This window comes from Phyllostomus hastatus, unplaced genomic scaffold, assembly GCF_019186645.2.
Source record: "Phyllostomus hastatus isolate PE091 unplaced genomic scaffold, TTU_PhHast_1.1 phas_contig_40, whole genome shotgun sequence".
In the NCBI taxonomy this organism is placed as follows: Eukaryota; Metazoa; Chordata; class Mammalia; order Chiroptera; family Phyllostomidae; genus Phyllostomus; species Phyllostomus hastatus.
The window spans coordinates 83,929,965-83,945,642 of record NW_025333872.1 but is presented as its reverse complement, the minus strand read 5'-3'; the positions used below and the strand labels follow the sequence as shown (position 1 = coordinate 83,945,642).

Genomic DNA, 15,678 nt, shown 5'->3' with positions numbered 1-15,678 from the left:
GGAAAAAACCACAGTTACAAGTGACAGTTCATTTCTACCATTAGAACATTTCACTAAGTTAAACAAGGTAGCATGTTTAGGCTTGAAAAGCTAACCACAATTTTGTGATATTTTTTAATGGGGGAAAAATGCTCTGAATTCCAAACAACTTTCTGATAAGGACTTTTGAACTGCAAACGATTTAAAGGATGCAGACAAGAAATACTTGACAGAGTTACATGGAATGAGTATTTCAAGTCAGCAGGGCAATTGAAAGGGGGAAAACAAACTGTCTTTGGCAGGTCTCTCTGTGCTGGGGTAAGGAGTGGAGGATGGGCAGGTAGCGCCTGCGGGCTCTTCAGCAGCTAGGCCAATAGGCGAGGGTCTAAAAGCAACCGTTTCTTTTCTAGATTTTCATGATGAAGGAGCTATTTCTAGCACCTGGCATAATGTCGGTAGGCACTCAAGGCAACGGCTACACCACCCAAACACTCCCCTCTGTTAACAGCCGACCCAACATGAGTGAAGTGCGGGAATTGAGGCTGTGGCGCTTTGCAGACTGGGAGAAACACTTGCCTAGAAGAGTAAAGCAACGTAGCTCTTGCCAGCCCGTGGTCTTTGCTGGTGAATATCATGGAATTGGCCAGTTGAGACTTTGCCTTCAAGCTACTTAATCTTCTGGCCTAAGGTCTCCAAGTTTCTCCTGCAAATTGTTTGTGAATGTGGCTCAGAGGTTCTGTGAAGCTCTATAAAAGCAGGCCTGAGCAAACAAACTTTTCTTTCCATCTCCCGTGTGCCTAAGAGATTGACTGTGTTCTGCAAAGTTGTCAGAAACAAACCAGAGCCCATAGTTGTTTATATGAAACTGCCATTTTAAAATAGTTTTTAAGATATTATTAAAGAATTTAAACCATGATCCCAAGGTTCTGGGGCATGTCTTCTTCCCACCGTTAGCAGGGATAGAGTAAGACATAGGGAGCATTTTAAAAACCCCATCACATGGATAGATCTGGATGAATTTTAAAGTCTTGCAGAAGTCAGTGGACTGATAGAAAGGAAGAACCGTAGCTTGTGAAGGGAACTGTCCACATTGTTCGTAAAGAGCAAAGGCTGACAAGGTGGGGGGGGGGGGGGCGGGGACGAAACAGTTTGCTCCTATAAAGAGAGCAAAATTCGTGAATGGTCATTGGCATTACAATCCCAAGTGGGTGGGTATCCAGAGACCTCCTGTACTCCACCCCTCATCTCATTGTTTCTTTTTTCAATGGCTCTAAACTCTGCTACTATTTTAGTCATTTCTAGATACCCAATTAGCAAAAGGTGGCTGATGCAGCAAGGACATGGAAGATGCCACTTCAAGCCCAACCATGGTGCCTCCCTGGAGGTGTCCTCTGGGTAGAGAAGCCTCTTTGCAGCCAGCTTCAGGAGTGCGACAACCCCTCTCCCCACCCGCACCCTTAGGCTGAAAGAAACTGCAGTATTTAACACCCTATCTCTAGAGTTTCTTGTCTGGACCAGGGAAGCGGCAGCCTTTCTCAGCACAAGCAGATGTGGGATTTTCCTCCCTGCAGGTTGGGGACGTAGCTCGAGAGCTCCAAGCTGCTGTCTTGGGAGTGACCCTGCTTCTGGGCCTGGGCTGCTTTCCCTCACCCAACTCAGTTCAGGTCCAAGTTTGGGTCTTCTCCTTCATGACCTTACGTTTGCTTGGGTGTCCCGAAGGTGAAATGGCAGTGACTAGGGACCCAAAATCATCGCTGGTCTTCCCACCAGGCCCAGGTGCAGATGCCATCGATGTATAGAGATACCACTTCCTTGTCCTTTGGGGAGGTGGTCCTTTTAGGTATGTTTAAGCTACTTCAGTGGATGCAAAAATAGCCGATGCCATCCTATTGGGTCTGTTTGAAGGAACCGCTTCTTCTGGACTTGAAATGACGCTGGAGCTGGCCAGCCACCCTCTCCAGCCCTCTTCCCTGCTGTGGGGAGCCTTCCTCAGCCTCCTAATCTTTACTGTTTGGTTAGTGCATTTCGTGTCGCACTAAGACACCCTTCTCTATCGCAAAGCCGTAAGACATTCTCCTATGTTTGTCACTGAGCAACTTCACATTTGTCTCGCATTAGATCTCATGTCCACCCGGAACTCACTATTGTGTATGGTGTGAATGAGAAGTCCCATTTCATTTTCTTTTACACGGTTGTCCTGGCTCCCCTTATTGGAAAGATGGTCTTCCTTCCCACCTCCTGGCAGTGTGCCTCTGCCACGTATCAGGTATCTGTCTGTGTGGGGCCATTTTATTTTCTTGTTGCTGGAATACAGAAATACCATTCCTTTTTCTTGATATTGATTTTGTATCCAGCAAGCTCCCTTATGTATTTTTAAGCTGCATTAATGGCTTTAATTTGTTCAATTCAAGCAGTTCAAATGCCTGACCAAGCAAGCACATGTCAATGGCTCTTGTAAATCTAATGTTAAGTTATAAATCTGGTAAGTCCATTTACTTAAATGTTAGAATACCACTCACACACTTATTCACATTCTGCTTTTAATTTGAAATTATAAGTCAGTTACACATTTTAAATAAATAGAATCACAACATTAATCTGGCAAATAGTTTGACTTTAAGATTACTTACCAGTAAGAAATTTGAGACTGGAAGGGGATCTGGGGGGGAGTTTAAGAACAGGGTAACTTTTTCTGAACTCTAGGTAGATACCTGAGCCCTTCTAAAAATCATTTCTAAGTTAAGAGTGTCCTCCAAGCCCAACCCATTTGAATGGAATTTCTCAGCCAGCCTCTCTGAGTTCACAAGGTTAACACCAGCAAATAGCCATTCCATGGGCACGCAGCAGGCCCAGGAGTGTGCCATCAACCGCAAGGTCAGCCTTTGGGAGGACAGACCCAAAGATGCAGCCTGCACTGGCCCTGGAGGTGGGCTCGGAACCGTTTGTACTTGGAATTTGTGTGGCAAGCTTAGTCTGCCTGTGTGTGAGCCAGGAGGTGGAGGAGTGGGAGCATGGGTGCAGATGTCCCCTTGACCCATGGACTTCTCAGCTCGTAGGAATGCACAGATGGTAGGGAGACATAGCTGGACGCTCCCAAGGAAGGGGGCCCAGGACAAGGCTCACTCTGGTCTTGGTCTAGGGGCAAAACTGCACTAAAACTAGGACAGAAAACGTGCTTTCTGACCTCTTTAACTAAAGCTATTTTGCTAAATATAAAGGTTAAGCTAGGAAATTAAGGGACACGAAAGCAGAGATGAAAGGGTACGCCAACAGCATTTTGTTATCTTGAGGGCCCCCCAGATGAGACTTTAACTGGAAATATGTCACAGTTCTACAGAGCGTATCAGTTCCTCCGACAACTACAGCAGTTAACTCACTGAAACTTATTATTCAGCAGTCCTCAGGAGCCATCATGCTAGAATTTCTTTATAAGAGAGACTTAGAGGCAGGTGATCTCGATGGGAGCGGGGAGACTTGAAACTGCATTTGCACAGTGCTTTACGTAAGCTGAAGAACATGTGAAAGGAACAGGTGGGAGGTGGCACCACTGGTGCTTTGCCACAGCTCTGTGTCCCGATTGTTCCACCCCTAAATCCCTCTTTGGCCTGTAACTATCTTAAACAAATTAACAGCATTGAAAAGATTAGGTTTGCTTCTGTGCCATTTTCTTTGGAGGCCACCGCGCACAACGTATCAACACGGATCCTTTGGGGACCTTTAAGTTAGGACACACTCATAGGTGACATGTGAAGGAGACATAATACAAGTGAATGACATCTCAAAAACACATAGAATCTGAAACATGGCTCTGTTCCATGGAAGTGAGTGCAACTCATGAAAAGTGGACAAAACTATGCTTTGGTGAAGATTGTCATCACCTCTGTCCTATACACACACCTGTTCTAAAAGGTAAAGACAAAACAATTCCCCCATGCTGATTTAAAACCGAGAGGCAGTAAATATTCCCTAGGAACTAGACAAATCTTGCACTTGAAATTACAAATTCAGATCGAAGGAGAGCTGTAAGTCCAATCCTTTCCTGCAGGTTCACCTGTGACTTTTACTCTAGGTAGACAATGATATACCGCATGGTTAATTGGATACCTGAAATTTTGCATAGAAGACCATTCCCATCCATTTCACTTCTTGTTTTTAAATGTCATGTTCCAGTTTGTGATTGCTGATGTGAATCCACATGTCTTAGGTTTAGTATAAAAGACAGTGGTGACTTTGAAGTGGCTAGTTCTAGCTACTGGGGTGGGGGGCTTTAAGATTTTGGGTATCTCCCTGCCTAATCCACTGTGAGAACAGTGTCCTAATTCAACAAGTATTTACGGAGTACTAATAATGGGTAAATTAGTATGCTAATATAATGAACAAAAAGTAAGATATTTCAAAGGAACTTAAGTTACATTCAAATGAGATATGCCATATGTATCCCGATAACACCACAATTTATGCAATTATTCTTTTATTGTTGGCACAAAAGTTTTTTCCAATCATTTGCTATCATTCAAGATGCTATTGTGAATATACATATATTCATTTATTCAATAAATATTTAGTACCTATGATATGGCAATCATTAATCTTAGAACTATGAGATTTCATATCACTGTAACAATGGAACCTATATATAATACTTCAAAGTTTCTTTGTGGATTTTCTCCTTTGAGAAGCCTTTGTTCCCAAAATTGCACCAGCTCGTGGTTTGACCGTTATCCTTCAAGAACAGAGAGGGACCAGGCTATTCAATCTCAAATGAGGAGTTCTAGAACGCATGCCCTTTGTTGATCAGATCTGCGCCAGGGGAGATTATAAAAGGTGCAGAACCCTTTGTCCTTTTGAAGTGTATGCCAAAGTAGAGGCAAAACTGTCCAGCACTGGAGAGTTCTAGATCTTCTCAGATATATGAGACCCATGATAGGTGGAAAAAGAAAAGCTAAGCTGAAGATATTTTTAACCATAGAAAAATAAGATATATCCAATACACTTCTATTTATAAGTTCCCTAAATTTAATATTACCTAAAATCCACATTGCTGCTTAATTCAACTAAATATAAAACCCCAAAATATAAAATTTGTAATGAAACGAGAAAGATTGCTTGCTTTTCCCCTAAATTCTCAAAGTGTTCATTGCTTTAAAACTGCACAAACTGAACATTTCTCTTCAGCATTTCCATTATGAGGTTCCCTGCCTGCTTATGATTAATAAGAAACTCAGGGTGCCTGGTTATGAAATATACTCTCAACCACTAGTTTATTTGTCCTTGTTAAACGCTGTTTTGGCGACCTCTAGTGTGAAACATGGCATCAGTAAATCTCCTGTAGAAAATTCTTTTCATATTTTAAAGCTTGCTTACAGACAAAAGGGGCATCTAAACTAATATTTCACCAAAGGAAAGGTAATGTTAGTTCATTTCAACTTGAAGTTCACATTTTATGCAGTTATAATAAAATGTAAATGTAATTTCTAGATACACAGACATTTGATAATCAATAGGAGAGTGGTGATATTGAGAGTATACTGCACCCATGCAATGGAATATTACACAGCTGTAAACGAGGATGGAAAATGAGGAAGCTCTTCATGTCCCCATATGGGATAACCTCCATTGTATGTCAAAGAAAATGGAACAAAAAGCAAAGTCAAGAACTATGCTGAGCATTTTGCTACCATCTGAATTTTAGAAGGGCTAAAGAATCATGTATATTTGTATTTGCTTACTCATCCATTAAAAATCTCTGGATGGATACACAGGAGACACGTAACAAGAGGCATGGGAAATGAGCAGAGGTCGGGAACTGCATTCCTTTGCACACTTTTATGTTTTGAATGATATCTTGACTATTCAAAAATATTAAATGACTTTTTAAAAAAGTTAAAGCCATCAGTACAAAAACAAGATGAAAAAGAGAAAATGTTGCCTTGCATTTCCAGACTTAAAAAAATAGACTAGGCAATATGTCATTTTCTATCTAATTTCTATTTTTCATGATAAATCTTTAATTCTATATCTTTTTTCCATGGAATCTTTTCTTGCATATTTTTTCTTACTCAAATGCCAACTTGTCAGGCAGCATTTGGTAGTTACATAGAAGGAAGCTAACGGGATTAACGTGAGGGTATATCTTGGAGCATGAGACAGAAGCAGCTGTCCTGGCATGTCTTGACGGCAAGTCCACTGGTTCCAGACCAAATTTCCTTATTGGCAATAAGTGCAAAGAAATTGTGATAGTCTTTACTAGGTCATAGTGTAAAACTCACAAAGAATATCTTTAAGTATACAGGGTGGGGCAAAAATAGGTTTACAGTTGTTTGTGTGGAAATAATACAATAATTAATAAATAATAATATAAGAATAAATTCTGTTTTGCATACTCACAACTGTAAACCTACTTTTGCCCCACCCTGTACAACTAAATACCCAGGAATAAATCTACCAGAAGATGTGAAAGACCTATATGAAAATTATACAAGCTTTATTTAAAGTCACAAAAGTAGACATAAATCAATGGAAATACATACTATGTACATCGGTGTGAAAACTCAATATAGTTAAAATGACGATTCTCCCCAAATAAGTCTTTAAATTCAATGTAATTACAAGTGAAATTGAAGCAGGGTTTGTGTGTGTGTGCGTGCGCGCCTCTGAGGATCATTGGGGTGATGCAGAAGGTACTAGTCAGAGATTGACTTAGGTTTTAAAAGTTAATATTCAATTTTTTAAGTTTTAAATTTTTAAAAAACTGCTTTTCTCCTTAAGCTTTTAAAATCAGCTTAAAAATCCTAAACTATAAATCTAGCAAATTTTGACCATTATTTTTAAAGGGCTTTTGCATAAAATTAGGTCCACTCCAAATTTTAACTCTTAAACATTATCACACTTATTAATGTAATACATTTCATTTTCCTTGCAAATATTGCAGTTGTCTGTTTTAACAAAACCTGTTCAGGTACCTAAATTATTTTCACAAAGCTAATTAATTACATTTAAAATTTATAAAAAAGGAACAAGTTCTCTTTTATACTCCACAGCTAAATTGTGTCACCTCAAAACTCATATGTTGACGTCCTAACCCCTAGTAACTCAGAATGTGACTAGATGTGGGGCTAGGACCTACAAAGAGGTAATCAAGGCAAAACAAGGTCATGTGGGTGAACCCTAACCGAATGTGACTGGTGTCTTTGTGCAAAGAGTTCAGGACACAGACACACACATAGGGGAAACCGTGTGACGACACAGGAAAGAAATGGCCATCAGCAAGACAAGGAAAGAGAGCTCAAAATGAAATCGACCCTGTCACCACCTTGACTTTGTACTTTTAGCCTCCAGAACTGTGAGGAAATAAAGTTTTATTGCTTAAGCCACCCAGTCTGTGGTAGTTTGTTTTGGGAGCCCTAGCAAACTAGTACACCTTGGCTCTTAGTTCGTACATGTAAATGTATTTTCCATCTATCTCCACAGGCCTTTGAATTTGAAGGAACTCTCGCATATCCTTAGAATCATTCTTCATGATATAGAAATATTCATTTTTGTGGCTGTGTTTAACTAGTCAATCACAATTTCCATAAGGACTTTACTGACAATTCTAAATTCATGGAGAAGAGCAAAGGTTCAAACATGTTAAGACATCTATGAAACAAGAACCTGTATAGGCTTTCACTATGGCATACATCAAGATGTATGAATTCCTGTGTTACTACTGTGGGCGCAGACTACAGAATACCCAGAAACAGACCTATCCACATGCAACAGATGCACTAAAGATGAGTACAGAGAGGATGCACTGTTTAATGAATGACTGGTTATCCCTGGGAGCTACTTAACCATATAGAAAAGTATTAAAAAGATCACTAAAGCAGCAATCTTCAACCTTTTACACCTCATGGCACACAAAAACTAATTACCGAAATTCTAAGGTACACCAAAAAGTACATTTTTTTGCTGATCTGACAGAAAATAGATACAATTTTGATTCAATCACACAGGATGGTTATTGTTGTGTTGGTTGTTGTCATTTTTTTAGTTGACGGTCTAAAGGAAAAGAGGTCAGTGCCCCTGGCTAAATGGTCAGGTACTACATGTTTTAAAAAATTTTGTGACATACCATTAGAAAGTCACTGCTCTAAAGCAAAACAAAACAAAAACTTCCAGTGGATTGAAGCAATAAATATAAAAAACCTAAATTCTAAAACTTTTAGAAATGAAAAAACTTTTATGGCCCAAGGGTAGGAAAGCTTTGCTTGATTTCATTTTTTAAACTAAATGCAAAAATCACAAAATATGAAGGAAGGCTGATACATTTGACTACTTCAAAGTTAATTTCTGTACAACAAATGATTCCACAAAAAAAGGGTAAAGCTGAGCTGCAGACCAGAAACAGATTTTCATATAGGTCATTTCAAAACGGGCCTATGGAACCAAAATCAGAAGCTTTTAATGCTGTGACCTAAGACTGAAGTTCTCTGTAGGATGTAATAGACATTCAATAGTGCTATGTTTCCTAAGGAGATATAATATTTAAAAAAAATAATAATAATAAATAAATGTATCAAAGATTTCCATTGCATTATAACTGACTAGTATCCTGAATGTATAAATATCTTCTAAAAAATAGTAAAAAAAAAAAAAGCCCCAACAAGTTCCCAATAAAATGGGAAAGATATAATATGCAATTGACAAAGGAAAAATATAATAGGCCAGTAAATACATTAAAAAGATACTCAGTCTCTCTAGTAAGCAGAGATATGCAAATTAAAGGCACAGTGGAATTCCATTCCACCCATCTGATTTGAAAATTTTCTAAATGTCTGAGGACACTAAGTTTTGGGAGAGCTATGCAACAAAATGAATTCTCATTTTGTTGGTGGGAGAGCCAATTGGTATAATTGATTTGGAGAGCAATTTGGAAATATCTAGCAAAGCTTGAAGACATTCCTTTATCTCAACTTTATTCCTGTATATATTCTCCAAGAAATTTCTTCACATTTACAAGAATATATGTACAAGGATATTTCTTGTAGCATTGTTTCTTGCAATAAAAATGTGAAATTAAGCGTCCATTATTGAGAAAATGGACATGTGATGGTATGTTAATTCAGTAGCATACTACACAATGGTGAAAATGAATGAAAACTACATATATCAGCATGGATACAATGGGGGAAAGCAATTTTCATAACAATACCTACAGGGTGTCATTTATATAAAGCTTTAAAATGTGCATAACATTAGCACTATTGCTTATGGATGCACAAACTATCAGCAATCAATATTCAAGATAGTATCCTGAAGTGAATAGATAAGGGAGGGGAACACAGAACTTCAAGTTTATTTCCAGTTTTATTTCTTAAAATAATAATAACAGATTTGGAAACAAAAATAGCAAGATGGCAAGGTTTGATATATCTGGATGATGAATCCAAAGGTATGCCTTATAATAGTCTCCAACATTTTCGGAGTGAAGCGTTTGTTAGAACAAGATTTAGTCTAAAGAATAAAACGTTTTTTTTTCATACTTGGTACAGACATTCAATCACATAAAGAATATTTTTATTTTTATCTCTTTTAAAGATAAAAACTGTTTATATGGAAGGTGTGCAACATAATGAAATGACTACTACACTCCAGGTAATCCACATACCCATGTGCGGTGAGAGCACCTGAAATCTACACTTAGAAAATTTCCCGTATTCAATACAGTATTAACTATAATCTGCAACTTCGCATCAGAATAAAACTATTTTAAAGTTATTTTTCCCGGTAAAGAGTTCTTTTTATTGTTGTTTATCTATTCATCAAATTTTTTTGAGAATACAATCTGTGCCAGGCTATGAGGATATCACAGAAGAAGCATACAATAAAAGATAACAAAAAAGTACTTTTTCAAGCAGTTTGTATTCTCATGAGGAAGTTGTAAAAAAAAAAAGGGGGGGGGGTGCGTAGAAAACGGTAATAACCAAGAGATGAGACAACAGACAAGTTGCAAAGCGGAAGGAGAATTTACATCTGTCTGGAGTAGCCAAACCCGATTTCAAGGAGATGCTTCTGAGCTGACACAATGGGGAAAGAGTCTGCCAAGGGTACAAAGGCGTTCCAAGCAGAAGGAACAGCTTGTACAGACAACTGGAGAGGCGAGCGGCACGGAACGTTGAGGCGTATAGGCTGGGGCAGGTGGGGTGGGTGACGGGCTGGAGGGGGGATATCACTATTACAAGCTCAAGAATAAGGAGGGGCTTGATGTGGGGGCCGGAATGTGCTGGAACTGGTACTAAGCTTCGGTCAAAGGGCAGGAAAGGGCGGCCCTGCAAACTTTGATTTAACTTTCACTGCACACTAGTCAAGACCAGAATTCGCGTCTCTTGACTTGGGGCGATGTACCCTCTGGTTGTGAAGGGGCTACCGGGGAGCCACATAAGCTCCGAAATTAAAATTATAACCAGTTCATTTCCTAAGCTGCCTTTTGTTTTACTTGAGTTTCCCATATCCTGTCAGCTCCAAACCGTCTACGGACTCCGTCTGCCTCCAGAAACCCCCTCCATTACGCAGGCCGCTAAAGGCCTCTTAAAAAGTAGCGAAAGGTCCTAGGGGGGTGGGGCTGGAGACTTTGGACACCACGAGTCCCAGCATGCAACGCTCCCGGTAAGAAAGGGGACCACAAAATGGACCGTCGTGCAACGCTCTCCGAAAGGGGGCGGGGCTCTTGCTAGGGGCGGCCGACTTTTGGCGTTGCCTAAGCAACCCCAATTACGTGACAGAACCCACTTCCGCATCCGTCTTTGAGTCCCGGAACCTGGAGGAAGCGCAGCGTTCGTCGCGGTGACGCCATTCTCCCGCGACTGCTTTCGTCTGGAGTTTGAGTGTGGCGGTTCCTCTCCGGTGTGAAATTTCGGAGGAGCTTCTTCTCGTCCGAGGCCTGTGACCAGAGAGCGTCTAGGAAAGCGGCGAGATGACGGACCGCTACACCATCCACAGCCAGCTGGAGCACCTGCAGTCCAAGTATATCGGCACCGGCCACGCCGACACTACCAAGTGGGAATGGCTGGTGAACCAGCACCGCGACTCCTACTGCTCCTACATGGGCCATTTCGACCTTCTCAACTACTTCGCCATTGCGGAGAATGAGAGCAAAGCTCGAGTCCGCTTCAACTTGATGGAGAAGATGCTGCAGCCTTGCGGACCGCCAGCCGACAAGCCGGAGGAGAACTGAGATCCCGCCTTGTCAGCGCTGTGCGGGAGAGCGCCGATCCCTTCTGTGATCCTGCAGTTTGCTATCATTCCCGCGTGTCCCTGCCTCAAGTGGACTGATTCTCCATGGTTTCTTCTCCTGCCTTTCTCTGGCCAGAAGATTTTTATTCCGGGCGTCTCGCCTGACCCGCCTTCATGTGGACCCTTCGGAACACAGCGTTGGGGAGACAGTCAGGACGCCTGAGAACTGTAACCCTGGACTCTCTCTAAAGCCAGCGAGCGTTAGGGGAGACTGCACTGGAATGAGGTGCAAATTGGAAGCTCGTTTTTGGCTGATTGTCGTTGTTGATGTTTTTCCATAAAGTTTAGAAAATTTTCAGTCTTCGTGTGGGCTATTTGTATTCACGTGGAGGGGTCCAGGGAGGGTTCTGGGGACTGCTGTTTCGTGGGAGTGCGAGCAGGAAATCGGGGTGGGGGGAGTGGCCAGCATTCTTTGCCAGACACTTAAGGTCACCCTACACAACTTGTAAAAAATCTCCCACTCTGACTTCTTCCAAGAGCCATTTTCAGGTCCATAATGCCTTCAGTATTGAGGTTTGAGATAATTATATCCCACCTTTTCCTCCCATTAAAAAAAATCTTTTCAATCATTGTTCTCCCCTCTCTTAGAAATTGAATCCTCCTTTTCTTGGGACTTGGTGGACATGTCATGGGAGATGACAAGCTGTCAAAAGAGTTTTTTCATTAGCTCAACATTCAACAAATATTTATTGAACCCTACTGTGGTGGGCATTTTTTTCACATTTTGGGGGGTCTTATACTGGTAGGGGGAGAGGGAAGCCACATAAACTTCCAAAAACTACCAGGGGTGTCCAATCTTTTGGCATCTCTGAGCCACACTGGAGAAAGAAGAGTTGTCTTGGGCCACACATTAAATAACACTAACACAAAAACTGATGAGCAAAAAAAAAGTTTTAAGTAAATTTATGATTTCGTGTCGGGCTGCATTCATAGCCATCCTGGGTCTCATGTGGCCCGTGGGCAGCAGGTTGGACACCCATGCTAGGCATAGCCAATGTCAGGTGTGTAGAGGATGGGAGTAGGTAGGGTTGCAATTTTCAACGGGGTGCTCATGTTAGATTATTGAGATGGTGACATTTGAGCAATGACTTGAAGGAAGTGAGGGAAATAGCCATACAGAAAACTGGGGAAATTGCTTTCCAGACAAAGGGAACTTCCAGTGCGATGGTAATGCTAGGATTGTGTCTGGTTTGTTGGGGGAGCAGCAGGGGTGAGTGGGGCTGGAGGTAGTAAGCAAGGGAAAGAATGGAGGGACAAGTAATGGAAAGGGAACGGGTTAAGAGTCTGTTACGCCAACCCTGGCTTTTACCCTGAGGGAGTTTGGGAGCCGCTGGAAGATGAGATCTGCCATGTTTTAGATCAGTGGTTCTCATTTAGGCCTTGGGGTTCCATAACATTCTTACAAATTCTTGAAGACTCCACAGAGCCTTTGTTTATGAGGTTTATAGCTGTTGCTATTCACCAAATTAGAAGTTAAAACAAAATTTTAAAATAGTAATGTATTTAACAGTAATAAAGCCATTACATGCTAGCAAAACAGTTTTTACTTAAAATAACTTCTTGCTTTTTTTAAGACAATTTTGTAGATGTTTTTAATGTCTAGCTTAGTAAAAGACAGTTGGATTCTCCTGTCCGCTTCTGCATTCACTCTACTGGGATATGAAGTTATTTTATTTTTTTTAAGATTTTATTTATTCATTTTTAGAGAGAAGGGAAGAGAAGGAGAAAGAGAAATATCAATGCATGATTGCCTCTTACGTACCCCACACTGGGGATGTGGCCTACATCCCAGGTATGTGCCCTGACTGGGAATCAAACTGGCAACCCTTCAGTTTGTAGCCCGCGCTCAATCCACTTAGCTATGCCAGTCAGGGCCAGGATATGAAAAAATCTACTCCACATGAGTATGTAGTAAGGGAGAAATATTTTAATAACCTTTTCAAATAATTGTAGATATTCTTTGATACTCTACCAAAACCCAAAAGTAATAATTTCTTAAAAGTTTGTTACAACATGAAATTTGATCACTGAACTTTTCATTGTTTATTACTTTAAAATTTATTATGTATCTTGAACTTTGAATGAATCTTTTACCCATACATGATTTTACAACATCATGCATCAGTCATTCGGAAATGGCTCACTGAGTTATACGGGCTTCCAAAATGTTGACATATGTCATTTGTTGATACACATATCAAGTCACATTTATTAATGTTATCACTGATATCATCAGGAAAGTCTAATATTGGGTTGGCCAAAAAGTTCATTTGGTTTTCCCATAAGATGGCTCTAGTAGTGCTTAATTATTTTTAACTTCATTTGAAACAATTTTGTTAGATTGTACTGTGACAGCTGTCATATCAGCTGCATTAAAAAAAACATCAAAATTGGTGAATTTTTGTGTAGCCATTTTAATATTAAAGATATGAGAAAATAAGCAACATTTTGGCATATTATGCTTTATTATTTCAAGAAAGGTAAAAATGCAACTGAAACAAAAAAAGATTTATGCAGTGTATGGAGAAGGTGCTGTGACGGATGAAACATGTCAAAAGTGGTTTGCGAAGTTTCATGCTGGAGATTCCTCACTGGACAATGCTCCACGGTTGGGTAGGCCAGTTGAAGCTGACAGCCATCAAAGCATCAACAGTCAATGTTCTACCACGTGGGAGATAGCTGACATACTCAAAATATCCAGATCAATAAAAGTTATTGGTGAAAATGAAAACTGTGTATTTTATTTTATGGGGAAAAAAAACTGTATGGACTTTTTGGCTAACCCAATAGTACTGGGAAGCTGAAAAACTCATAGAGTAATTTTTGCACAGTTTTAGTTTTTGCTTCATAGCCTAAATTTGAGCACCAGTAGCAAATAGTATCTGTTGTGTTCCTTGAAGTGACAGGCCCACTTAGTTTGTTTTCAAGACAATGTCTGCTAAACACTCAATTCTGAAGAATTGTAGTTGGTCATTTTTAAAAGTAAAAATGACATTCCTTGAGGAAAAAAAATAGCCATTTAAGTTTTGCAACTCAAGTAGTGCTTTCCTTTGAGAAAACCGTGGTACTTTGGCAGCAGCAGAAACACTTTATACATACTACCAATTTTTTCCTATGAAAAAGTTAAAAAGATGTGTTCTCCACACTAGTAACAATCAATACTGTTACTGCTTCATTGAGAACATTTTTTTAAAGATTTTATTTATTTATTTTTTAGAGTGGGAAGGGAGGGAGAAAGTGAGGGAGAGAGAAACATCAATGTGCAGTTGCTGAGGGTCATGGCCTGCAACCCAGGCATGTACCCTGACTAGGAATCAAACCTGCAACACTTTGGTTCGAAGTCCATGCTCAATCCATTGAGTTACGCCAGCCAGGGCTATCGAGAACATTTTTAAGTGAAACAGTGATATGGTGGCTTCCTGGTTTTATTGGGAAGTTTGTGGCAGAGGAGCATACAATGACTACGGGTAGTCTGCGGCCGCTGCCTTGATTCGTGCTGGTAGTTTCACTCACAGGTGCTTTTCTGCCGTCTGTGCAAGTGTCAGTGCAGTGGAAATGGCACATCTTAGAATTATGAAAACAGTGTTGGCTTCAAGAATTTTGTGAAATTTCTTTCCTACCATTTTTACTTGGGAGGGAAAAAAGATTAGATTGATAGTAAATTAAACTACAGGGGTAAGCAAAGGTGGCTTTACATGGTGACATTCTGACATTCTTACATTCTTTTGAGTTAAAGTTGTTGTAATAACCATAGTCTGCTAGCCTTTTTCCATATGAACAACTGTAAACCTAATTTTGCCCACCCTGTGTAGTTATTCACACTTGAATATTTGGCAAACGTTTTCTCAAAAAAGAAAAAAAAAAGAATGAAGTGGGACATCAAGAAAAACAGCTAAACTGCTTCAGAAGATCCCTCTGACTGCTATGCTGAGAAAAGACTGAGAGGTAATGTAATGTAAAAGAGAATAAATTGTAAATGTCAGTGATTAAATAAAATTATTAGCACTGATACTTCCCCCCCCACCACCACCACCACACCCTAAAGAACACGAGAGAGCCAAGCGGTAAAACCCCATCCTGATAAAACTTGATAAAGGTTTACAACATGCCATGAGAGCAAGCCCTGCCCCAAACTAGAGGCGGTAGCAGCAGACCAGGAGAGATGACCGCCTTCGCTGGAGAGAGAAAGGAAGGAACTGGATAGAGGGTATGGGTTCGTTTACATAAAGAATCAAAAGAGTAGCCCCGGCTGGCATAGCTCAGTGGATTGAGCGTGGGCTGCAAACCAAAGTGTTGCAGGTTCGATTCCCAGTCAGGGTACATGTCTGGGTTGCAGGCTATGACCCCCAGCAACCACACATTGGTGTTTCTCTCTCTCTCTCTTTCTCCCTCCCTTCCTTTTATTTATTTTATTTATTAAAAATA

At 40.4% G+C, this 15,678-nt stretch overlaps 1 protein-coding gene and 1 non-coding gene across 2 annotated transcripts; both read left to right on the top strand.

Annotated features, from left to right (window-relative positions):
* The first annotated feature begins 8,378 nt into the window (after positions 1-8,378).
* On the top strand, positions 8,379-8,504 carry LOC123822306. The gene has a single exon (XR_006786276.1). It is a non-coding gene; the product is annotated as a small nucleolar RNA SNORA25 (small nucleolar RNA).
* Positions 8,505-10,781: 2,277 nt separating this feature from the next.
* SF3B5 (splicing factor 3b subunit 5) lies at positions 10,782-11,551 on the top strand. The gene has a single exon (XM_045843522.1). The coding sequence runs from the start codon at positions 10,934-10,936 to the stop codon at positions 11,192-11,194; it is 261 nt and encodes an 86-aa protein (XP_045699478.1). The 5' UTR covers positions 10,782-10,933; the 3' UTR covers positions 11,195-11,551.
* Positions 11,552-15,678: the final 4,127 nt, after the last annotated feature.

Bases quoted from the DNA above. Each gene is read 5' to 3' on its own strand.
- SF3B5 (XM_045843522.1), top strand. From the start codon at position 10,934: ATGACGGACCGCTACACCATCCACAGCCAGCTGGAGCACCTGCAGTCC.